Raw genomic sequence first — 26,091 nt, forward strand, 5'->3', positions numbered from 1 at the left:
CAGCTCCAGCGCCCGTTTATATCCCTCCTCACAAAATGGCGACCGCGCCACCCGGAAATGAATCCTCTGATTGGCTCGCCCCTCCCCGCCCCGCAACGTCGCTGCCGCACGCCCCGCCCCTGTCCGAGGCGCCTGCGCAGAGCCTGGCGGGCGGGTCGAAAAGCGCGGAGTCACTGCTGCAGGGAGGGGGAGCAGGAGGGGCCGGCAGTTGGAAAGCCCGCGAAACGCTCCTTCCGGCTGCGAGGAGCTCTGTGACAGGGGGAAGGGGCGGTGCACCCCAACTGGGCTCCGCCTTCTTTTCATGCCAATGTCCAGGCTCCACGCAGCCTTTCTGCTCGGACCTTAGCTCTACCTCTGTCAGAGAGGGTACTCCTTCACCCATTTGCCCCTCTATGTTTCTGGCCTCCTCAGATCGCGCTTCGTGGTCTCCAGACCCCCTCCTGCAGTTCCCGATTCGTTCGCTGGGTTCTGCTCTTTAGCCCCCTTTCGCCGGAGCCCGCGAGATCGGATCGGGCCCCGCTCCCTCGTGAGGGGGCGAGGGAGCCCTCGCGGAACGCTTGAGCGTCCCGGACCCTCCGGACTACATTTCCCAGCGGGCCCAGCGGCCGGCGACGCGACTGCGGTCAGGTGACCGGGTCGCCTGACCTGCGGTGAGTCAGGGCTGGGCGGGCGGGGCCGTGCCGGCCGCTGCACCTAGTTCTTGGCCTCTAATCCTCCCGGCGGGCCCGGCAATTTGGCGCAACGACGGTCTTGGCGCTTCTCCGGGCCTTGGGCTCTTCCCTACTCGGACCATATCCTAGGACTGTCCTAACTATGCCCGTGGGGAGAACACCCTAAGCCCGGGATAATACTCCAAGATCTGGAAGTTGACAGCTTGGCTGCTTTGCTCCTGTATCTGCTTCCTCCTCTCACCATCTCATTTCTTCTCCCCGGACTGCAGTAGGTTCGCCCCGAGGAGAGCGGACTGTCCTGGGCTGCTGCTTACCTCCGACAGAGTTGAGCCAAAATGTCCCCGGAATCTAAAAAGCTTTTCAACATCCTTATTTTAGGAATTGCCTTTATGTTTATGTTCACCGCCTTTCAAACTTGTGGAAATGTAGCGGTGAGTTGGGATCTTTTCTCCCTCTTTTGAAGTGTCTGTCCTAAGTGCATTACGATAGTAAACGTTAATTACGTCTAATAGTGCGCTTAAATTGCACCATTTATTTTCTCACCTACCCTTCCTTGTTTTCTATGATTAAGTTTGATTTCACATGTCAGACGTTTCTTCTTATTGGGGTGTTAAACATTACCATTTATTTCTCTGACTTCGATTGGGGATTGTATGCTGACCTATTTGTCTGTGTTAAGGATTATACTACTACTTGGAGAGTTAAGGGAATAAACCTAAGGCCTAGTTACAGCTGGTCTTCAATCGCCCTACCCCGTCATTGGTTTACTTTCTGTTCTGCAGTCTTTTTTCTTCTCTCGTGTTCGACTTTCAGGATTAAGTATTGGATATCTTGAATTTTTACTTTATTACCGCTACTTGGAGACGGACTTTTGGGGGGAAGGGAGATTACAAGACGTTTTCGTTGATTGGCTTTATCTTCCATACAGCAAACTGTCATCAGAAGCTTAAACAGCACAGATTTTCACGGCAGTGGATATACCAGGTATTGTACTGTGTGATTGGTTTACGTTGTATATCATCATAATTGCTTAAATTTCATAAAAGTCAACGACAATGTGATTGAATTAGTAGTGATTGTTTTTTTTTTCTCAGTATCTAGACTGTTCAGGAGAACACAATAGGATAAAAGTGATGAGTTTAGGTTTCATGTAGAATTATACACTGAATTTGAAATCCTGGCCTCACAACTTAATTGCTGTGTTATCCTACGAAGCTGCTTCAGTGAGCCCGGTTTTTTGCTCAGATTAACACATGTGAAGCACTTGGCACAGTGGCTGGCATTTAAGAGCAGTCAGGGATTGTCATAATTACATCTTCCCAGTCCTAAACAGAGGATGTTCTATATGGTTCTTGAAATATTTGGTCTTCCTATTTTTGTAATTGCTTAATGATTAATATACTGTCACCAGGAGCTTTTAGGTTTTTGTTAAGGTGTTTAGGACCAATTTTACAGATGGAGAAAATGAAGTGAAAGCACCTTCTTAAGTCACTAATACATTGTGATTGAAGCTGGGAGTATAATACATACATGTATATAAATAAACAGATTTCTTAATTTCTCTAATAGTTAAATATTAGATTATGGCCAGCACCCTTCCCCCCAACCCTCTTCTTGTTTGGTTCTTTATTACCTATCCTAAACCTGACCTTATATATGATATTGGAGAGTTAAGGGATGCTAATGTCCATTTTTCTAAGTGATTAATAGCAATACCACAGTTTTTTGTTATGCTTTGTGTTCATGTGTATTGTAAATGACAAATGTAAGAACATTTGATATTTGAGAGATTCATAAATGCCAAAGAATTGTTTACATTGGGTTTATAAATAGTAGCTAATAAACGAATTCTGGACTTGAAACGGTTTTAGTCACACTTTACTATAAGACGTGTACTGGGGCTGGGTCTACAGTAGCTGAATAATATTCAAGTAAGACCATTAGGTTGAATTATATAAATTCTAGTTCAAGCAAGTTATAACTTATGTGATTGTTATTTATAGCAGTGAAATCTTATGCCAGGAGTTGTAGGCTAAGTTTATAGAGCAGATTGGTTGACTAGGGCTCCACCATTGACCAGCTATCCAGCAGGACTTTTGACAGGTTACTTAACCGCTCTGTATTTCAGTCTTCTTTTCCATAAAATGAGGGTAATAATACCTTATTTTTGGAGCTGTTAGGATTAAAATTAAGTATTTACATGTTATATGTTAACTGCTATTATGATTTACCAATATATTAAAAATTGTATTGTCCAAGGCAAACTGATTCAAAGAAACATTTGACAAGACTTCAATATTTTGTACAAGTGAAAATTTTAATATGACATTCAATTTAAGGATACAATTATAAATTCTGACTACAGAATATGAGTGCTTATTGCAAGAAAAAATCTGCAGATTCTCTGTTTGAATAAGTGAGCTTTTGAGACAATGCTTCAAGAATTTTGGTTTTTTTCCTTTTATGTGTTATGTGTGCAGCATGGCAATTATTTATGGAGTGTTCTCTGCTTCAAATCTGATTACACCATCAGTGGTTGCCATCGTAGGACCTCAACTCTCTATGTTTGCTAGTGGTTTATTTTACAGGTGAGTAGCCTGATTTTCTTTCACTTAATTAGAACACCTTCAGCTTTCAAGCACGTATTAAACTTTTAACAAGAACTTGCTGACTTGGATTGAATAGAAATACTAAGTATTATTTTAGAGATTTGGCTCTCTACTTGATGCTCAGGGGTACCATATTGTTTTAATGTGATGAGATTTGTGTATATGTGCTTTTATTTTACCACTAATACAATTAGTACCCAAAAATCTCTTTCCACAAGAGTTGAAAAGAACGTATTTTGTATCAGGTTGACTAATGAGAATTCAAATGAAATAACTGAACTTCTCTTGTGGGCTATAGAAGTACTGTCCCACTGTGTGTTAAGCTGTTGGCAAAGGCCAGTCACAAACCTCTATGCAATGTCTGATTTTACAAGTTTGAAATAGTAAATTAAGAAATGAATAGGTCACAGTTGTCTCCCCCCCTTTTTTTTTTCAATACTGGAGAAGTCCTTTTCAGGTTGAATTTTAAAAGAAGAGAACTCTCAGAATTGACTCCTAGAAGGCATAATTGGCATTCTATTTCAGGTATTGTTTGACTGTAATACGTTGACCTGTTATATTTTAGCATGTACATTGCCGTTTTTATCCAGCCTTTCCCATGGTCCTTCTACACAGCCTCTGTTTTCATTGGAATTGCAGCTGCTGGTAAGCATTTTAATGTTTCCTTTCTGTTTTCTGGGTCTTATTTAAGAGTATCATTTATATGTTTAGTATGTAAAGCTAAGTAAGTGATTTCATTCCGTTGATAAACTTTTGATTTGAATTTTAGTGCTTTGGACAGCACAAGGAAACTGCCTGACAATAAATTCAGATGAGCACACTATTGGGAGAAACAGTGGAATTTTCTGGGCACTCTTACAATCTAGGTAATGATCCTTTGGCTCAATCTTTCCTATAATTTTTTTTGTCACACCATTGTTTTTAGGTCTTTGTTGTGTTGAAAACTCAGATCGTCTTGTTTCCTGAGTTAAGTTCCTGGATGCTTGTGATGGAAACCATGATGTATTTAGCATCTGCTATATTTTAGGGACTACTGGGCTTATTACTTAATTTCGATAACCTTCACAACCTCCTGCAGAAAAGAAGGTATTATCTCTATTCTACAGATAACAAAGGCTTAATTAAAAGTTAAGTAACCGATCCAATTATCTGGATTCCAAAGGCCATGTCCTGCCCACCCAGCAATGCCACCTAATAGCTATTAATGATTAAATTTCCAATGAGGCAACTATATCAACACTGAATGGTATGGGATGTTATATATTTCCTAAATAAAAAACAAGTCATTCATGGAACCTGTCCTGAGGATCTACCCTCATGAATCCTAAATGCCTAAAATTTTGGCCTTGGTAAGGCTTAACAAATGCAAATATAGTTTTAGGGGGTCGTATTTAAGAAACTGGAGTGTAAGTGATTTCTTCTCTAAGGAAATATGCTAAATAAAGCATGATTAGATTAAGATAACTAAATCATGGGTTTTTTTTCATTGATTCTTTAAAATATAGGATTTTAGAAGTAGAGTAAACTTATTTCCAACCAGTTATTTCCAGAGTTTCAATAATCACATGTTTCGAAGTGAGTCAGGTCTTCTCTGGAGGGCGGTTCTGAATCAGGCTACTGTCATGTGGAAGGAGAGAATTCCATCTGGGTCAGCTGAGTTTTTCAGAAAGAGGGTTAAGTTGATACTTTTAAACGACTTAGGGCAGGTAAATACTTTTTAATTATGTAGGTCTCTCTTTCTCTTTTTTAATAAGCAATGGAAAAATGATTTAAAAACCCATAACTAAGAAAATAACTTCCCAACATCCTGTTCCTCCTTTTCTTCCCCCAGCTTGTTCTTTGGAAATCTCTACATATATTTTGCTTGGCAAGGGAAAACTCAAATATCAGGTTTGTTTTATTCACTCTGCTTTATTCAGTTATGTTTAAAGCAAAATAGCAGTTCCACAAAAATGCCCAATATTGCTTTGTGCACATTGTTCTAATGAATCTTGGTACCTTAAGTCCTCCCAGATTTTAGCTTTTAGTAATCTTTCCCCTTAGACTATATTTTTAAACTGGGATTACCGTTGATGACTGTGCTTCAAGCAGCATCTCAGTGTGGGAGAAGGTTGTGCTGTGTATGAGTAGACTAGTCAGTTGTCAGAAGATTTTTTAATTTCAGCTGTTTTGTCTGTGCTCTTCTTTGATTAAAAGGGTATGATTAAGTTCCTGTACTGTTTTTCTTCTGGCTTGTTAGTATTTCTCTAACTGAAAGACAGAGGTGGAGGTATCCTGTTGATCTTGTCCTAGATTTTTACTGATTCAGTGAAGTAAAATTTGCTAGGAAAGTGTGTTGATGGTTGTAAGCAAACTCTGAACATAATCCTAACTCTGGAATAGTTTGTGTGCCCAGTGCTGTCTACTTTCTTCTTCTTTTTTCTCCCTAGAGAGTGATCGAAGAACAGTGTTCATCGCCCTAACGGTGATTAGCCTCGTGGGGACAGTTCTTTTCTTTCTCATTCGGAAACCAGATGCCGAAAATGTCCTGGGAGAAGATGAATCTTCTGATGACCAGGACCTGGAAGTCAACGAGTAAGAAGTTGGGAACGTTCCTTTCTATTGTAAACTGTATTTTGAGTAGATCTAGTCTAGACATTACCAGCCTTTTTATAGCCCCAGATGGTATCCAGTTTTGGGCAAAATGAGGGAAAAGCTTTAAAGCAAATAAGCAGAGAAGGAAGATACAGGGGGAGCTGTCTGGAGGGAGAAGGGAAAGGAGGGTAGACAGAGGCCAGGGAGGTCGTGGAAAGGTTTATGGGGGATTTTGGTCTAATTCTGGGTTGCCACCGACCAGTCATGTGACCCTGGACAGCAGCAGTACTCCCCCTAGTTTCTGTGGGCCTCAATGTCTTCATTCATTCGGCAGATGTCTCATGTCTTTTAATGTGTGGAGATACATTAAATAGAAAACAGTCCTCAGTTACTATTTCTCTGATCTAGCCCTTAAAATTTTCTGGTCACGTGGCACAAACGAGCAGCCAGGCCACCAGCAGTTGTCATAGGTGAGCTTTGATTACGCACATGCCCTTGTGACCAGTGCCTGGTTTTTGCACTAAACCGCGCGGGTGGTTTTCCACAGGGTAGTCCACACAGGGAAACAAGTGCATAGTCCTGTTTTTCTAAAAATCGTAATAAATTACCTTTAGCGTATTTCTTTTAATTTGTTGTATTTTTATTTATTTATTTATTATTTATTTATTTATTTTAGAGTGTATTCTTAGATGTACAACAGGCCCCATTCCAGCTATAGGTGGCAACGGATGTTATGGTGGGAAATTCAGATGTTTAACCAGGAATGGGATTGAGGGTCACCATTGCCTCAGGCGCAAGGAACAGCTTAATTTTAGCCAGAGTTCTTAAGTCCACCTGTGATCGGGGCGGGGAGCGGGGCCTTCCCTGCTGCTTTTTACGCTTCTGCTCCTTTTCCTGTTTCTGTTTGAATGCCTTATCTTCCTCCCCCCTCTCCTTGGCCTGGTTCTTGGGCTCCTTCACGGGCTGCTTCTTGCCACCTTCAAGGCCAGGCATGGCGCCTGCCACTCCCTCCCAGACCCTGCCACCAGAAGCAGGGCCTATTTCAATTGTGAGTCTAACTATTTAAACGTCACTGATGATTTCTCTGCAGGTTATCACCCAGATTTGAAGAAAAGGGAATGAACAATCTTTGCCACTCTTGTTTTGCTTTGCTTGTGATTTGATAAATTATAAAGATTGCCTTATTGCATTCTTCACGATTTATGTATAGATACAGATTTTTACATGTATAGATAACATGTATACCTATTGTTAAAAATTGGGACTTCCTGTGCTGTCTTTTTAACACCCAAAAAGGTCATAAAATTATCCACTCATAGGATCATTAAGCAATCAAAATTTGCACTGTTCAAAGCAAAAAAGAGGTGTGTGCTGAAGTATAGATATGTATATGTATATATGTGTCAAATACATACTTTTCTTAAGCACAAACCAAAGGATATTGGAGAAGGGGGATCTGAAGATGAATGTCAAAAATTCAACCAAAACTAACCCCTCGATCGTTAGGTAAATGTCAGATGTTGGTGCTGTGAAGACAAATACAACCCGTTTTCAGGGAGCTTCGCGGGTAACGAGGGACCGTGCCTGTGACATGGAGCGGTGCTGCGGAGTGCCACGCAGCCTTTCTCCGCAGTCTCTCCTCCTGAGTTGTCGCCCAAACTTGAAGCTTCTTTGTCTTTAAAAATAGCGCCTTGTGCCAGCCCTCTTCTAAACCAGAGGGAAGGAGCGGTGAACAGGACAGATAAGTCCCTGTCCTTGTGGAACTTGATTTTAGAGGGAGTGGTAGACGCCACACATGGAAGAAAATAGCAAAGTAAGTGCCGGAAGACAGTGGAAGAGGGGGAGGTGGTGGAGAGTGGGGAGGCTCCCCAAGAAGGAGTAAGATCAAGTGTGGCCACTGCAGCAATCGCCAGGCATGGAAGGGAGGGCGGTGGCCCAGGACCACAGGAGGGCCCGTGGGACTCGCGCAATAGACGGGAGCAGTGTCTGCAGTAGACAGTCGATTATATAAGATATGGCAGGAGTTTGGATTTTCTTCTTGGCATGTTTAGAAGCCACCAAAGAAATAAGTAGGATCTGATTTTAGGGGATTCCACCAAAAGGCTTTACCGAAATGATTTGTAGTTGCACAAGGGCAGCTGAAGTTCTGTCCTGTATGTGAGTTGTCTTCATATGCTTAATTTGCATCTCTGAGGACCTGTTAGCTGAGAGATCTCCAGGCATTTCTCCATCGGCGGTTACCTCACCATGCCCTCTCCCTCCTTCCTGTATTTGAGTGTCTCGTATATTCCAGGCATTGTTTGGAGCGTACTTCATTGAGACAAACATAAGTTTGTGCATTCATTGAGGTTACTTTCTAGGGGGAGAGAAGAAAAATGGGGGAAAAATTTTAACAAAAATTTTAACAGCTTTATTGAGATATACTGTATAATTCATCCACTTAGAAGTGTGCAACTCAGTGACTTAGTATATTCACAAAGTTATACATTTATCATGAGTCAGTTTTAGAACATTTTCTTTACCTCAAAAAAAGAATCCTGTACACCTTGGCAATCTGGTATTTTAAAATAGAAATCTAAAGCAGAAAAGGGGTGTAAAAGTATGGGTTGAGGGGTAGTGGTTTGCTATTACAGATTAAGTTAGTGTTATTTGTATATAGCATGTAAGTATTAGATATAGAAAGTTGGAAGGGAAGGCTAGGAAAGTAACATTTAAGTTGTATTGGAGGAAAAATAATTTTCCCTCTTCTTAGTTCTTTGCTAAGACCCTAGTGATAAAAGACAAATTAACGGGAGAAAAACAGACAGGTTTATTAACGTGGATAGCTCATGCACACATGGGAGACACAAAGGGAAAAATGAGTAACTTCCAAGGTGGCTTAGAATTCAGGCTTAAATACCTTCTTAGTAGGGGAAGGGGAGGAGGGATGTAGGCCTCTTAGGGAAGTAAATGATCTTCAGGAAGGCTGATTGGGCCCTTAGAAGAGTAGATGGGTGGTGTGATAGTTGGTGACAAAGTGTATCTTGGTGTCACGTTGACTTCAGCCTCCCCTCTTGTGACAGGAGTCAGTTTTCCCTGCTTGATGAAACGCCTGGGGGTTGGACTTAGGACAGTTGAATTCCTTTCGGAGCATCTGTCTTTAGGCAGATAAGGCAAGTTCAGAGACAGCCTCTCGCTGCCTTTGCTGTTTTTCAAGTGCCTACAGCTCAAAGTAGTTAATATACTGGAGTGGCATCTTTGGGATGGGGTGACATGTCCTGAACACCACCAGTCATATTTTGGGATGGCACATTCTGCTACCCTTCAAAGTGAAGACCTGAAAGAGGTGAGCTGGCTGTGGTTTTTAAGTGGAATGAGAAGGGAAGACTCAGAGGGTTTTGAGAGGTGTCGATAACGACCTGACTTAATGTTAGACTTCACCCCACCCCATTCCTCTGGGACCTGGGGGTTGTCTTGTTCTAGAATTCTTGTACTAGAAATGGCTTCCTTTAATATCTCACTGAATTGGGAATGATTTGCAGCTGAGTAACAGCTGAATTGATTATATTTTAATAGTCTACAGAGTACAGAGTAGCTCCTATGTATTGGGGGCCCCAAGTGTAAAACAGAATCCACCTCTGATGCCATCCAAGTACCAGATGAAGGTGCTGTCATTAAATGCAGCCTAAATAGTACCTCCTTCCAGGGAGCACATGAGTTTTTACGGTGGGGAGAAAGGTTTTCCTGTTGGTTAGAGTATACTACCTTTTTTTTGTGCCAGCAATTTATTTATTTAAGTCAACTAGATCTCCACTGGGTTTTTTGTTTGTTCTTGTAAACAATATCCTTTAAAGATAAAGGTTAAGTAGACTTGGCTGGTAGTGTAAGAAATGTAATTTTCTTAAAAACTTACTTATCATAATCGAAATTACTTTATCCTCTTTATTCTCACAGGTAAGTGATAGTGTCCCTGTTTTATAAGTGAAGAAATGAAAGTTAGAGAAATGAAGTAACTTGCCTAAAACCGCAAGACTAATAACTGGCAAAACAGGGCTCAGATCAGAGCCCACATTTTTAACCAGGAGGTCATGACACCCAACCACGTACCGCAGGTGATAGTGACGCTTGGGAAGAGCTTTAACCCTGAAGACCTGCTCTCTACGTGGTTGGAGTGATGGAAAGTTGATCCTCACAAGCTGTACAGTTTGAAAACAGCAGGGGATGGGAGATGTCTGTCCTACCTGAAGTATCATTTCTGAAAAAGACGTGCATGACTGTGTAGTAAATTTCATGCGAGAGAATCGTGTTCCACTGTCAGTCAAGAGCCACCCAGGTGTCACTGTAACCACCATCTCTGAAGGAAGGACCCGGCCATGGAGGGACACTGGGAGCAGGGAGCACTGAGGGCACTGGACGTATTCGCCAGCCCACAAAGAGGACGGAGCTTTTACAGACTTAAGTGAGAACGTGATGGTGCTTACGTTCCTGTTTCGGTTTTCAGGAGAAAAACCTGTCTTATTTTTATTCTTTCAGGTCTGCCCAGAACAATATGACAAAGGCAGTCGATGCATTTAGTAAGTATTTTCTGTATCTGAGATGCGATAGCACTTCCCCTCCCCCTTTCCCTGGTAGCGTTGGACTGACGACACCCCAGTCTTTCCATTTTCCCAGGCAGGCCGCTCTGGGACACGGTCGTCTTCTCAGTAAGTACCTGTGCCGTGGCAGGGTGCGGGCTGGCTGATAACCAGACGACCCGGCCTGAACGCGTGTGCGCGGGAGGCCCGAGGAGGAGCCAAGGGCTGGGGTTCAGGAGTTTCCACCAGGAGGTGTGTGTGTAGGACCATTTCTTCAGGCGTCGCTCATCACTCCTCAGCACAGGGCAGGAGCTCTAGTGACCCAGTAGCTTGTGAGACCAATCACACTCCTCTGTGGCGGGCTTTCCCTGGCTAGACCTCTTTAGGTGTTTTGTATGATTTGTTCTCACAACAATCCTATGAGTCTCATATAACACATCTATGATGATCTCCGTTTTATGGAAGAGAGAACTGAGGCTTAGAGAAATTATTTACCCAAAGTCAAACAGGGTTCTTCCTTCTCACCCCCGGAGGCCTGGAAAGCCATGCTGGCGTATTTGGTGAGAATGGAGTCAGGCAGGGGGAGCCTGATGACCTCCAGGCTTGTGGGATGCTTCGTCCAGCCTTGGTGAGGCCTGATGCAGCTTCCCCACTCCACCTCTGAACCCTGCTCTCTGGCTGGCTCTTGATTTTAAGCAGATTCAGGATGTCCTTCCTAGGTAGTTGTGCCAACTTTGCCTCAGCTTCTCTGTAAAATGAGGCATTGACAGAATTAGGTGCTCATGCATTTTGTCACAGAGCCGGTTGGTTACTTGGTGGAGGGTTGGTAGTAATGGGATATCGGGCTATCAGGTCTGAATGGGGAGAAAGAAGGCAGCAGCCAAAAAAGATAAGGCGTATAAGGTGCCAGAGGGCAAGAAAATTTAGGTGTAGGTGGTGGTTCCTGGCAGTTGGGGAGCAACGTGAGATTAGGAGGCGGCAGGGAAGCCAGAGGCAGAGAGAGAAAGGAGGTAGAATGTGCAGGCTTTAACTTGTCTCTGAGCCGGTGTCTCGTATGTTACTTACCCGTGACGCTCCTTCAGTTGGTGCTGTAATAGGGATTGTACAGAAAAGGTTCTTCTCATCTAAAAGGCACCTAATTCCTCAGCTGAATGTGTATGTTGAATGCGGTTTTAGAAAATGTCAGTGAAATTTTCTTAAATTTATTTTTTGGTCCTGATGAAAGGATCTTAATGTTCATCTGGAAGAATAAATGTCTGTCAATAGCCAAGAGAATTTTTTAAAAGAAGAAGTTTCCCTAATAAATATCAAAACCTATTAAGAATTCACTTGAAAACATTAGAATACAAAGAGCAGTGGAACTGAAGTCCAAACTCAGGCCCATGTCTGTGTGGGAATAAAGATACAATGAAAGAGACTCTTAGATAAGCAAGGCCAACAGCTCAATGCAGAGGAAGAATACGTAGACTCATACTTCCTGTCTTATACTAAAGTTCCAGATACAGTAAATGTAAAAATGAAACCACAGAATTAATTGTAAGAAATCAGTTTGGTAGAGGAAAGCCTTTCAAGCAAGTCTGGCAAACAGTAAGGGAAAAGAATGCTTTTTGGTTACCTAAAATACAATAATCCAACGAAGTTAAAACGGCAGGGAAAATATTTCCAGTATATAATAAAGAGCTGTTATGAGCCAGTAAGAAAATATAAACATTCCAGTAGAAAATAGGCATTTTACATTGTGGAAAACAGTATGGAGATTCCACAAAAGACTAAAAATAGACTTAACCATATGACCCAACAATCCCACTCCTGGGCATATATCCAGAGGGAACCCTAATTCAAGAAGGCATCTGCACCCCAGTGTTCATAGCAGCACTATTTACAATAGCCAAGGCATGGAAACATCCTAAATGTTTTGTGGCTTTGATTTGCATTTCTCTAATGGCTAAGATGTTGAACATCTTCACATATGCTTGTAGGCCACTTTTTAATCTCTTCCCTGGAGAAATCTGAATGCTCAGATCCTTTGTCCATTTTTTGAGTTATTTGTCTTTTTATTATTGAGTTGTAAGAGTTCTTTATATAGTCTATATAGAAGTCCCTTACATATGTATAATTTGGAAATATTTTCCTTTCTTTGGGTTGATTTTTCATTTTCTTGATTGTATCTTTCAAATCACTGAAGTTTTAAATTTTGATGAAGTCTGATTTATCTATTTTCTCTTTTGTTGTGTATGCTTTTGGTGTCCTTAAAAGGCTTTGCCTGACTCCAGGTCACAAAGATTTATTTCTATATTTTTTTCTAAGGGTTTTATAGTTTTAGCTTTTACATTTAGGTCTGTGATCCACTTTGAGTTAATTTTTACGTATGTTGTGAGGTAGGAGTCCAGCTTTATTCTTTTCCATGTGGAGATCACTTGTCCGAGCACCATGTGCTAAAAGACTATTCTTTCCCATTGAATTGTGTGGGCACACTTACTGAAGATCAATTGCCTGTAAGTGTAAGAGTTTATTTCTAGATATATGTCTATCCTTATTCCAGTACCATGCTGTGTTGATGATTGTAAGTTTTGAAATTGTAAAGTGTGAATTTTCAATTTTGTTCTTTTTCAAGATTGTTTTGGCTATTAGTGGTCCCTTGAATTTGCATCTGAATTTCAGGATCAGTTTGTCAGTTTCTGCAAATAGATTATATTTTGTGTGTGCTTTTTTCCCATTAACTTCACTTTTTTAGAGCAGTTCTAGATTCACAGCAAAATTGAGAGTAAGGTACATAAATTTTCCATATACCCCCTGCCCTCATACATGTGTAATCTTTCCCCTTATCATTGTCCCTCATCTTGGTGGTACCACAATGACACATCATTATCACCTAGAGTCCACAGTTTACAGTAGAGTTCACTCTTGGTGGTGTACATTTTATGGGTTTAAACAAGTGTATAATAACATGAATTCACCATTATAGTATCATACGAGATTATATTTTAAAAATTCTTTTTTTTGACTAAATCTTCTGACTACTCAAAAGCAAATATGCTTTGCTAATGTAACTTTTTAAAGTAAAAATATTATCTTAAACTTTGTGTTGAACATGTATTTTTTTCTGGAAATATGTGAAAATGGTGAAAATATCTTATTGAATTTAGTCTCACTTTATTTTAGTGAAAGTAGAGGGGAGAAAAGTATCCTGTTTTGCATACGGATACATTCAGCACAGTGTGACTTATGTAAGTTTCATAGTCAGCTGTTAAATAAGAGCTAAAATCTGGACCCACTATTAGTTTAGGATCCTGGATGAGTGGCCTTAAATTATGACATGTGAACAGGTTCAAAAAGACAATTAAAATGTGCAGTTTTTAGAAATGCATTTTCCATTGCAGATTTCAACTAAGTTGGACAGCATAAAAATAAACATTAAAGTGATCAGAAACAAACAGGCAGAGCTAACATGTCAGTCTTCAGATCCAGAGAGCGAGACTGCCCAGAAGTGGCAGCCCAGCTTCCGCGTGGTCGGAAAGCTCCCTGCTCCGCTGAGTCTGACCTTGAGTCCAGTCTCAAAGCTGCTCCAGGAAGGTTCCTTAGGGAGGTTAGCACTTGCTTTACCAGCTGTTGACTCCCTTAGTAGCCTGACCTTTAATCAAGTCTGTTGAAATGTTCTGTTGTTTCATTTGATTCTATTTCTTTTCTCCATTTCATGTTTGTTTGTTTTTTAATTAGAGTTAGAAAATGTGTTGGATAAAACACAACTCTAGAATATATTTAAGCAGGTGAAGTCAACATTTTATTTATAGGGTAGATTTAGTTCATACCTTAAAATAAAAATAAAAATTAAATTTAAATTAAATTTAAAAATTAAAATTTTCATCTGAATCATTAACCTCTATCCCAGTGTTTTTGTTTACTGGCATTATTGACAAGAGGTGTTTTGGTTCAAATAAATGTTTTAGAATTTTTGATTGATTAAAATCTAGTTAAGTACTCCTAAGTTTTTTGTTGTTTTTTTTTCCCCACAGAAAAATCTCTTAAGTTGTGTGTCACCAAGGAGATGCTCCTTCTTAGTATTACAACTGCTTATACAGGTAATGGGATTAATTGAGGTTTTGGTTTTCTGTGGCTGTATAATGACACTAAGGGCCGAAAACAACCATATTACTGCTTCTCACAATTCTGTGCATCAGCAGGACTCAGCTGATGGTTTTTCCAATGGTCTCAGTTGGAGTCTCTTGTGGCCTCTTTAGAGGGTGGCTGGGGCTAGAACGTCCAGAGGAGTTTCATTTGCGTGTCTGAAGGGGTCTGATGCAGGGCTGGTCTCTGTCTCCCCGTGTGTCTTAGCAGCTGTGTGACCCCTCCTGCTGACTCAACAGGATAACCAGACTTCAGGGTGGCTAAGGGCCCCAAGGAGGCCAAAAGGCAACGTGGCCAGATCTTAAAACTTGGACGTGGCACGAGCCCAGCGTCACTCCCACTGCATTAGTTGGTTAAAGCAAATTGTAAGGCCAGCCCCAGTTCAGTGTAGGGGGATTCTACACAAGGGTTTGGAAACCGGGAGGCATGGTTCATCCCAGCTGGTGCTTTTAGAGCAAAATAAATAAAATACACAGAAAAAAATCATATGTAAATCTTTGTAACTTCGTGTGGGTTAAGATAATTTCTAATGAAATGGAGTGAGTTCTGTGGTTTACCACGGATGATGTGATGTGACACTAGGTGGAGTACTCTTGGGTCTTAAGGAAATCTGTTTCCTTGTAAAAATTGTGTACTGTCCCAATGATTACTTTTGCTTTTACAGTTGACCCTTGAACAATGAAAACATTAGGGATGTTGGTGTCCCCCACAGTCAGAAAGCTGCGTATAACTTCAGTCAGCCCTTGGTATCTGTGCTTCCTCATCTGCAGGTTAAACCAACTGCGGACCCCATAGGACCCACACAGTTCAAACCCGTGTTGTTCAAGGTTCAGTATGTGCCCTAGGGTATAAACCTCTTTTTAGGAGCAAGAGAATAAATACTAAACATCTTTAAAATTCGTTTAAGGTTTTGTTGCGTTAAGGAATCAAGTCCTCAGCTGATTTGCTTTAATTTTTTAACCCTAATGTTTTTTGAATTTCTTTTCCTGGGAAGATGTGTTTAATTAAAACACGATTGTGCCTTTAAGCAAAAAGTGGATAGTCGGTATTGGTTTTACAAACATATATTCCCACTCCCTTGGAAAGCTATTAATAAGGATACTGAGCACTTTAGTATTCACGGTTACAAGGTTATGTTAATTATATCCTCGACCCCATCCCCTGTCTACACAGAGTGACCAATTTTAGCACAAAGATATCCTTGCTTATTAGAGTTGTAAGTTTTTATCTGAAATACGTGACGACTACCAGCTTGAGGCTAACTCCATTTCATGTAGCATAAAATTATGCTCTGTTGGGGAGTAACATTTCAGCCTGAGTGAATTTTGTTCTATATGTGTACAGCTCACATACTACTAGACATGAAGGAAAACTAGGAAAGGCAGACTGCATTTTTTCAGTATAAATCCAGAACTTCACGGTCCAAGGTTGGTTAAATCTGAGGATGCGGAACCTCGGATACAGAGGGCCGACTGTGGGAGTGAGCATCCTCGGATTTTGGTACCCACGGCAGATACCCAGGGACAACTATAATTTAAATCTGATTTTTTTCCTAAAGGTCTGGAATTGACTTTCTTCTCTGGTGTATATGGAACTTGTATCGGCGCTATAAATAAATTTGGAACAGAAGAGAAAAGCCTCATTGGACTTTCTGGCATTTTTATTGGCATTGGAGAAATTTTAGGTTGGTTTAAAAAAATATTTTTTTGCATTAAATCTGTTATAGCTATAATAGAAATTTTAAGTGTACTTCACCTCTCTGTCCTTGAGTTTCTATTTCCTTGCTTATTTTTATCCAAATGGGTATGTTTTTGTTCTTTTTATTATCACTGTTCTAAAACTAAATTATAAAACATTTGCCAAATAATTCACAGACAGAACCATAAATAAGGAAACATAGTCTGTCCCAGCTTTTCCTCTTAAAATACTTAGGGATAGTGTATTAGAATCCCTAGCTTTCTTGTTCTCTCAATCTCTTGACACCAGATGGATGTCCAACAATACAGTTCCACCCTGACACTGATTCCCGAAGTTAGATCAGACTCCACAGGTTCAAGGGTTCAGTCCTGAAAGACTAACCTCACTTCAGACATCAGTTGTAAGTCCTGAGTCCCCAGGCTGCCTTCGCTTTTGTCTAGTGTGGGTACAAATTCAGGGGTTCCCACACCCCCAAGGAGGATGCTATACTTACTATTAAAGTTTATTGTAAGGGGTACAAATGAACAGCCGATGAAGAGGTACATTGGGTAAAGTCCAGAGGGGCCTCTACTGCTGGAACTTCTGTCCGCCCCACTGTGGAGTCTCAGTGTGGCACCCTCCCAGCATGTGGATGCGGCCCCTATCCCCTCCCCCAAAGTTGGGTGGGGCTGAGAATTCCCACCCTCTAATCAAGGCTGGATCCTCTGGCAACCAGGCCCCATGCAGACCATTTAGGGCTACCTCCAAACCCCCTCAGGAATCACCTCATTAGTATAAACTCTAGGGTGGTTGGAAGGGATTCATTGTGGATAACAAGGCGCTCCTTTCCCTGAGGAAACTCCTAGATTTTAGGAGCTCTGCCGGAAAGGGGGGAGGAGAGGAGGCCAAGGCAAAGACCAAACCTCTATTTTTACTGCATCACTAGTTTTTCCTTATTCAGCAACAATCTGCTCAATACTTGCAGTGTATTGTGTGTTGTGTCACATGTGAGGAACTTACTTATTCAACACGCATTTATTGTGAATCCATCGTGTGAATAAGACAGTCTCCCACAGAGGGCTTACGTGCTCCGGGAGGAATGCAGACAATAAAGAACACAGGAACTTGCAATGTCAGACAGTGATGAGCGCTATGGAGAAAGCAGGCGTATTTTTTGTTGTCCTTTTTTGTTCCCCAATTTATCACCAGCACTTGGAACAGTACCAGGTATATATACGTTTGAACACGTGGAATACAGGAACAGTAAATTGTTTTAATGTCTTTGCTCGTTCTAATACCTGGGGTAGTTTTTTTTTCTTTACAGCTTTATTGAGATATAGTTCACATGCCATATAATTCACCCATTCAAAGTGTACTGATCGGTGTCTTTTAGTATATTCACAGGGATGTACAACTGTTACTGCAACCTAATTTTAGAATATTTGCATCACCCTTCTCCAGGGGACTGCTAGTGCACTTTGTCTATAGATTTGCTTATTCTGGACATTTCGTATCAGTGGGATCATATAATATATGGTCTCGTGTGTCTGGCTTCCTTCACTTAGCACAGTGTTAAGGATCTTCCATAAATTTCATTCCTTTCTATGACCCAATAATACCTAATTATAGGCTCTACCACGTTTTACTCACCCATGCATCATGTTATGGACATATGGGTTGTTTCCACTTTTTGGCCATTGTGGGTAATGCTGCTGTGAACATTTGTGCACAGTTTGTGTGTGAGTGTATGTTTCCATTTGTCTGGGATGTAAACCCAGGACTGGAATTGCTGGGTCACGTGATAACTGTTTTGACGGATTTTTCTCCTCGTGTTGGGTTCTATCTGCCTGCTTCTTTGCACACCTGGTAATGTTATGAATACCAGACATTGTGAACTTTGCCTTGTTGGCTGTTGGATGTTTTTGTATTGCTAATTAATATTCTTGAGCTTCGTGCTTGGATACAGTTTATTTACTTGGAAATAGTATTTTTTTTTTTCAGGTCTTGCTTTTAAAATTTGTTGGACAGGACCAGAGTAGTGCTCAGACTAGGGATAACTTTTCCCCTCACCCTCGAGGGAAGACCCTCTGCGTACACCCAGTGCCTGTGAGTAGTAAGATTTCCAGTCTGGCTGGTGGGACCAGGCACTGTTCCCAGCCTAGGGCGGGGCCCTGATACCTGGAATCCTCCTGGAAGCGTCTTTCCGGCCTCTGGTAATATACTCACATTGTGCGCTGAGCGGCACTCCTTTCTGATCCCGTCTTGGGAACTTGAGGCACCTCGGTCTCCCCAGACTCTCAGCTCTGCCTCCTCAGCTCAAGGAGGCTGGGGGCTCCAGCTGCCTTCCCTCTCCGCCACCACAGCCCACAGCCTCTCAGTCACCAGGGCAGGTGTGGACCTCAGCTGTTTGTTTCGTGTCCCAGAGATCACTGCCCATTGTTGCCTGGTAATCCCTGTCTACAAAACCGTTGCTCCGTATTTTTGGTACTTTTTTTTAGTCAGGGGGTAAATTTAGCCCCTGTTCCTCCGTCATATCCAGAAGTCTGTTCTTACTTTTTAAAATTTCTTCCGTTTTAGCAGTTACTTCTTATCTTGTATATTTGTGGGTTTTTTTTGATTAAGTTAGCCATTGGTTTGTCCATTTATTTTCTCAGAGAAGTAAGATTTTGACTTACTGACATGTCCTTGGGTTTTCCTGTTCTCGACTGCGTTGATTTTATAGGTGGAAGCCTCTTTGGCCTGCTGAGCAAGAATAATCGTTTCGGTAGAAATCCAGTTGTGCTATTGGGCATCCTGGTGCATTTCATAGCTTTTTACTTAGTATTTCTCAACATGCCTGGGGACGCCCCTATTGCTCCCGTTGAGGGAACTGACAGCAGTGCTTACATCACACCCAGGTATGGTGACCTTTCTTTCTTAGCAGTTTAAGGAAGGGCGGGAGGTGGAGGATGGCTAGAAATTTAAAATGGAGCCGTTAATCCTTTTCTGAAAGTCTGTTATCTTTATAAGGTCATCTGTCAAGCGCTCATGGAGCCAGAATGAGTTTAAATAGGAATCCATAGAGAAACCCAAGTTACTTTTGTAATCGGTGGGGTTTGTTTTCATGTTTTGATTTTTTTTTAATTGAAGTATAGCTGATTCACAGTGTTGTGTTAGTGCAATTGTTGGTTTTAACCCTTCTCCAAACTAAGTCTTTTTCTTGATCTATGAGGGAGCGCATAAGTATCTGATCTGAATTTGATATCTCTGCCTTTTGAGCAGTGAAATCTCTAGGAGTTAGGGCACTGAAGAACAAGGACTGAGCTGCCAGCTGGGCCGGCCACGCAGTCCTGTCGCGGTGTTTACAGGAGCTGTGAGCGTAGCACCTTGCTGCGCTCAGCTCTCAAGTTCATTATAGACGTAGGCGCTTGTGTGGAGAGCCGCGGTCCAAGGGCAGCCCTTCCCCACACGTAGTGTTTGCTTCCCCAGCAGTTAACGGACCAGAGTTTGCTAGACTGTGAGGGTGAGCGCGTTTGAGCATAAATTCTTACTTTGTGAATTCCAGTATTTATTCATTCTTGTTTCATAGTGTTTAAAACCTGAAAGTCAAATGCTCAGTCTACACTGATTTTTATTTTATTCAGCAAAGAAGTCGCCATCTTCTGCAGTTTCCTCTTGGGTCTTGGAGACAGCTGCTTCAACACCCAGCTGCTCAGTATTTTAGGGTTCCTCTATTCCGAAGACAGCGCACCGGCCTTTGCAGTCTTTAAATTTGTGCAGGTAACCTCGTCTTCAGATTGTGTTTAAAGCAGGGTCTTGTGTGTGTGTGTATGTGTGTGTGTGTGTGTACTTTAACTTCATTAATGTTTCTTAAATGAAAGTCAAGGACATCCCTTAAAAGGATTTGTGATTAGAACTCGGAAGCAATGAGTAGTATGATCTTTTTCGCCCCCTCACTTGTGTAAGAGATTTTGTGTTCTGGTCTCTGGGGCTCAGACTCCCTTCCTTAGGTGACAGAATTCATAGTATACACATGTAATAAATATTTATTTCTCACCATTTATGTACATTATTTTATTACTCTGGTTTTTTATGAAATACTACTTTAAATAACAGAGACTATAGCTGACTTAATTGCTCCCAGCTCTCAACGTGAGTTTGTGGTGCGTGTTTGTGAGCCAGTGACCAGCAGAGCCCTGTCTGGATGTGGAAAGGCCAGTGGGTGCTGCGAGGCTCAGGGGCCTGGGGGTCAGAGTTGGGGGCTCCTTGTGGAGTGGCCGGGTCACCTGTGTGCATTGTGTGATTGGTTTTGTCTTGTTTCTTCTTAGTCCATTTGCGCAGCCGTGGCGTTTTTCTACAGCAACTACCTTCTCCTTCATTGGCAACTCCTGGTCATGGTGATATTTGGGTTTTTGGGAACGGTTTCCTTCTTCACGGTGGAGTGGGAAGCCGCCGCCATCGTGGCCCGGGGCTCTGACTACCGAAGTATTTGATCCCGGAGCCGCGGGCGGCTCAGCTGAGAGACAGGGTGTGCCTGGTGCGAGAAGCCAGCTCTCGTCCTCACGGTGTATTGGATGACGTTTAGGATGGAAAATCAGAGATTTAAGACTGCTACATCTGCCAGAGTTGGTATTCAAGTTTACAGACACTAGTTTAAAACAAATGGGATAAGGGAAACTTGTTCTGTCAGTTACGACTGTTCATCTATCTCAAGTTCTTAAAATCAATCATGCTATAGAATGTAAATGTTTTCTTCTCTCTCCTGTTCTCGTTGAAGGATCGTGCTTTGATCAAAACTGCTCGGCCCTATGTCATATAAAGATTCTTGCTGGGTACGATTTATGTGTTACTGTGTAATAATAGGGAGCAGTGCCACCCCACGTGTCTGGGAGTGACATTTGAATAAATCAGGACATGCTGAAGTGGAATCTTTGAAAAGATTTGCGCTTTCTTTCTCTCTAAATGTTTTGTTTGATCAGTTTTCTCACTTTGTGGTTCATAGCAAGGGGTGGCTAATTATTATAAAATGAGGTAAAAATTGTCTAAAGTTTAAAAAGTAGGAATCTTAACATTTGTAAATGAACAGAAAGACATTTTTAAAAAAAACACATTTACTAGGGGAGGATTTTTGCTCTCAGTTTTCCTAGAGGATGCAATGCATTTAAAAAAAACCCAAGACGTAGTGAGATCTAAGCTACAGTGGCAGGCTTCCGTCACTTGTGTAACTTCTTATAGCAAACGCTCTCCATGCACGTGTCTGGGAACGGAGTATTAACTTTGGGGGGATATTTAAATGGAAATTTTAATTTTAAATCATAAGAGCTTAAAACAATTTTTAAAATTGAGATACAATTCAGATACCATAAAATTCACTATTGTGAAATACACACTTTAGCGGGCTTCTTTAGTATGTTCACAGGGTTGTACAGCTGTCGCCGTTATTTATTCAGAACATTTCATCACTCCAGAAAGAAACCCCGTGCCTGTCAGTAGCCATTCCCCATCTCTGGCCTGGCACTAGCCGTCACTGATCTGCTTTCTGCCTCCATGGTTTTGCCTGTTCTAGACATTTCGTATAAATGGGAAAGCTCACTTTTAAAAGTGACAATTAACTGCACGAATGAAGAGTTTTATGGCAAAGTAAATTCAACCAAGAAAACAGACAATACTTTGTTTCCCATTGTTTTTTAAAAACCTGCTAGAAATTTAGAGATTTTATGGAGCGTGATTTTCAGACCTGATGGCAATTGCAGGGAGTCAGAAAGCTCTGTAGTTAGCAGGAACCCTTAGAGAAATTTCATTTGTATGGAACACTAAACTCTCTTCACCCCATGTTGTAAAGTTTCCGTTTTCTTTCTCAAAGTTAAGATAAACTCAGTTGTTGGTTGATCTTATATAAATAATTTGTAAATGATATTTTAGAATTAATGCAAATGATTTTATTATCTCTTTAAACGCATTATTGTTTGCCCAGGTGTATTAGTTTTCTGTCACAAGATAACAAATTACCCAAAAACTTACCCACTTAAAACAGCACACATGTATCCTCTCACAGTTTCTGTGGGTCTGGAATCTGGGCGTGGCTGAGCTGGGTCTTCCATCTCAGGGTCTGTCAGTCTGTCACAAGGCTGCGGTCAAGGCTGGGCTCACCTGGGGGAGGACCCACCTCTCCGCTCGCTCTGAGGCTCACGGGCAGGAGCTGGTTCCTCACAGCCTGTGGGACTGAGGGTCTTAGTTTCTCGTGGCTGTCTTCAGGGTGCTCACAATGTGGCAGCCGACCTCATCACAGAAAGCAAGTGAGAAAAACCAAAGGGAAGTGCCAGCAAGTCAGACGTCACTGTCTTTTATAGCTGACACCCCAGCACCTTCGCTATATTCTCTTTATTGGATGCAAGTCACTAGTTCCTGCCCACACTCCAGGGACGGGGTTACTGCGGGGAGTGAGTCGTGCCAGGAGTGGATGCTTGGGACCCTCTCCCAAGGCTGCCCGTCTCACATTTCAGCTGAGAACTGGGTCCTGTGTCCCCAGGTTGCTCATTCTCCCAGGCTCCCTGCTCACGATGGATCTGCAAAACCAGGCAACAGAGGTTAAACAGCCTCTGTTAATGCCGCTGCGTGCGTTCATCCAAGGTAGCCATCGCATCTTACCTTGACTTGTAGGATTCCTCGTAACTACTGTCAAAAGGGAAACGAAATGGAGTGAGATGAATCCATCAGGAACTCGACTTTCCGGCCGCCTCCCGTTGCTGTGTGCAGTACCGTGCACTTTAAGTTCCGTACTCACGTTTTGTGTTTTGGGGGTTTTGTTTTGTTTTTCACTCAGTTTTGTGTCTATAAATAGTGTTGACCATGGTGGGCTCTTTGACTGGTAACATTAAACTCATGTTTTAAATTTGTGTCACTGTTTGAGTTGAAAAATGACATGGGATAATGGAATAAAGAGTTTAATTTTTACAAGCTTGTCTGATGTACCCTGTTGAATGATTTTATCTTCATGCCTCTCGGAAAGTAAACGTCTCAGCTTTGTCTCACATGGGGGTGTGTGTATGTATATAATATGGGTGAGCTGCTGTTTTATTGCAAATTTCATATAGTATGTATTGAAATTTGGCTTAGCCCTTGAGCAGCTTGATTGAGTCCCAGAAGTTTTTCTCTGTATGAAGCGCCTCCCTCCCTTCTTTTTCCCATACCCAAAGGCTTGAAAACCTTAAAGCCTAGGTTTTGGCTGTCTATTCTTAAGGTTTCTTTCCTCTTGGAGTTTTGGCTGGTTGGTTGGTTGTCAATTTATATACAGTAAATCCCTTGGAAAATTTTAAGTTCTCAGAATACAAAAAAAGTTGCCAATTAAACAGGAAATAGGTGTTGGTGAGGATATAGAGAGATTGGAACCCTTGGTAGTTAGGAGTGTAAAACGGTGCAGGCTTTACGGAAAACAGTATAGTAGTTCCTCAAAAAACTAAAACTAGAATCACCATATGACCCACCAATTCCATTTCTGGGTATATGCCCCAAAGAATTGAAACCAGGGACTTGAAGAAGAGAAACTTGTACAGTCAGGCTTGTCGCAGCGCTATTCACAATCGCCAAAAGATGGAAACAACCCAAGTGTCCATCAGTAGATGAGTGGATAAACAAAGTGTGGTCTGTGCGAACAGTAGTACGCTGCCTGCTACAACACGGACACAGCTTGAGCACATTATGCTGGGTGAAATAAGCCAGTCACAAAAGGGTAACCACTATACGATGCCACTTAGGTGAGATACCTAGAATAGTCAAATTCATAGAGACAGAAAGTAGAATGGTGGTCACCAGGGCCTGGGGGGCTGGGGGATGGAGTTCAAAGGGTATAGCGTGTCCGTTTTGGAGGATGGAAGGGTTCTGGAGATGGATGGTGGTGATGATTTATTGGCACCACAGTAGAAATGTGCTTAATGCCACTGAACAGTAGACTTAAAATGGTTAGGATGGTAAATTTTATAGATAAAACTTTCATGTGTTTTACCACAGTTAAAAATAACAGTGAAATTTTGTGGTGCTGGTTGCCATGTCTCATGGGACCCCAGGTTGACTCCTAAATTGAGAGATTTGCTAGAAGGAATCATGAGTACTCAGAGCCAGGGTTCATCACGGTGACACAGGGTGGGTACGCAGCCAGGTCATAAGGGACAAAGACCCGGGTGGAGTCTGGAGAAACCCAGGTGCCCACTTCCTTCTGCTCTCTTGCTTCCTTGAGGGGTCACCCAGAGCTTCCTCTTCCCCCAGCATCAAAGATGCAGGAACATGTGTGTGATGTTTCTATCCAGGAACGCCCACCAGAGACACAGCACCCAAGGGTTTTACAGGGGCTGGTTGCAGGCACCCTCTGCCTGCCCAGCGTTTACCGAGATTCTACTTGCAGAGAGAAAGCAGGCGTTTGTTTAGCATAAACCGCGTGGTTTGCACAGTCTCTACACAGTGAGCTACCTTTACCCATCAGCTCTTACCTGGAACTGGTGACCCACCCTGCCCGCTGTGTTAACCCTTTCATGCACAAGGCCAAAGCAGCGTTCACGCGGGGTCTCACAAACAAGGCTGGACTGTTTCTTCCGCATCGCCAGTGGTACTGGAAACCCTGCAGAGGGAGAGGCCTTGGAGTGAACCAGCCCTGGGTTTGCTGTCAGGCAGTCCCTTTAGGGCCTCGCTCCTTGGATTGGTTCTGGCTTGTTCTTGAGCGCTGGATGTGTATGACTTTACTAGCTGAGAATCTCCAGTCGTCCCCGTTCTGAGGCTTCACTGGAGGGCTTTGTATCAGGGAATCTTAGAATTTTCCTCCAGGAGGTACCTCCTAAACCCCTGTGCCTGGGCCGGACTCCTGCCCCAGGGTCAAAGGCCAGGACGCAGGTGATTCTAGAAACTGTCACTGCTGCTCTCGGAACAATTTTATCATGATTAAGTCATCTAAAAAGAATATGTGTATTCCCTCATTTTCTCAAACTGAGGGGCCTATTACATAATATGCTTTGCAATATGGCCTAAGTGTCCACTTCTATAACTTTTGGTCTTTCAGGAAAATAGAAGTCTTGGGCAGACTGGGTAAAATTCCATCCATATAGTGGGGTGAACGTAATACTGTGAGCCTTTGTTATAGAATCAGCAGTGACATTATTATGACTATGGATTATGGATATTGATTAAGAGATACTTAGATTTGAAAAATGAATGTCTCATTACATAATTAGTCAAAGTGTCTCATGAACATAACTACTTAGGCTTGTTTGGTTGCCTTCTTTTGGCTTGGTTTTCAGCAAGTAAGATACAGTTAAACAACTCTTTACAACTTAAAAAATTGTCTGTTTTCTTAAGAAATACAGAAACAGTCCATGGAAGTACTATGACTCTTGAAATGTGTGATTTCTTTTGTTTGTTTCTTTAGAAACTTTTGATTTTATTGAATTAAAAAAATAGACTTCATATTTTTTCAGGCTTTTTAACAATAGACTTTATTTTTTTAGTGCAATTTTGGGTGCATAGCAAAATGGAGAGGATGGTACAGAGATTTCCCATATACCTCCCCCATCATCAGCATCCCCCACCAAGAGTGGTACATTTGTTACAATTAATGATCTCACATTGACACATCACCATCACCCGAAGTCCCTGGTTTACATGAGGGTTCACTCTGGAGTCGTACGTCCTATGGGTTTAGACAAATGTATGATGCCATGTATCCACTGCTGTAGTATCATACAGAGCAGTTTCACTGCCCTAAAAATCCTGTGTTCCTCCTGTTCATCCCTCCCTCCCTGCTAGTCCCTGGAAACCACCGATCTTTTTCACCATCTCCAGAGGTTTGCCTTTTCCAGAATGTGCTGTAGTTGGAGTCATACAAGGTCTACAGCCATTTCAGAGTGGCTTCTTTCACTT

General features: G+C 42.0%; 1 protein-coding gene across 2 annotated transcripts; it reads left to right on the plus strand.

The window, feature by feature from the left end:
• Nucleotides 1-180: 180 nt before the first annotated feature.
• MFSD11 (major facilitator superfamily domain containing 11) lies at nucleotides 181-23,145 on the plus strand. Of its 2 annotated transcripts, XM_010950723.3 has the most exons (14): nucleotides 181-650; nucleotides 941-1,102; nucleotides 1,600-1,655; nucleotides 3,152-3,259; nucleotides 3,846-3,925; nucleotides 4,050-4,146; nucleotides 5,112-5,170; nucleotides 5,710-5,854; nucleotides 10,367-10,407; nucleotides 14,421-14,486; nucleotides 16,091-16,216; nucleotides 18,932-19,106; nucleotides 19,833-19,968; nucleotides 20,517-23,145. In XM_010950723.3, exons 2-14 carry the CDS (start codon nucleotides 1,007-1,009, stop codon nucleotides 20,679-20,681), a joined length of 1,350 nt encoding a protein of 449 aa, XP_010949025.1. In that variant the 5' UTR covers nucleotides 181-650; nucleotides 941-1,006; the 3' UTR covers nucleotides 20,682-23,145. The 2 variants fall into 2 exon arrangements, 1 of the variants encoding a protein (XP_010949025.1); XR_012499657.1 differs by lacking the exon at nucleotides 18,932-19,106 and having other exon boundaries at nucleotides 20,517-20,656.
• The last annotated feature ends 2,946 nt before the right edge of the window (nucleotides 23,146-26,091 follow it).

Source organism: Camelus bactrianus, chromosome 16, assembly GCF_048773025.1.
Source record: "Camelus bactrianus isolate YW-2024 breed Bactrian camel chromosome 16, ASM4877302v1, whole genome shotgun sequence".
Taxonomy (NCBI): Eukaryota; Metazoa; Chordata; class Mammalia; order Artiodactyla; family Camelidae; genus Camelus; species Camelus bactrianus.

What these genes read in the sequence shown, in the direction of transcription:
- MFSD11 (XM_010950723.3), top strand. Translation starts at nt 1,007, where the DNA reads ATGTCCCCGGAATCTAAAAAGCTTTTCAACATCCTTATTTTAGGAATT. An exon ending in TATTACAACTGCTTATACAG is followed by an intron (nt 14,487 to 16,090) that starts GTAATGGGATTA and finishes TTTTTCCTAAAG; the next exon opens with GTCTGGAATTGACTTTCTTC. An exon ending in CAGTCTTTAAATTTGTGCAG is followed by an intron (nt 19,969 to 20,516) that starts GTAACCTCGTCT and finishes GTTTCTTCTTAG; the next exon opens with TCCATTTGCGCAGCCGTGGC.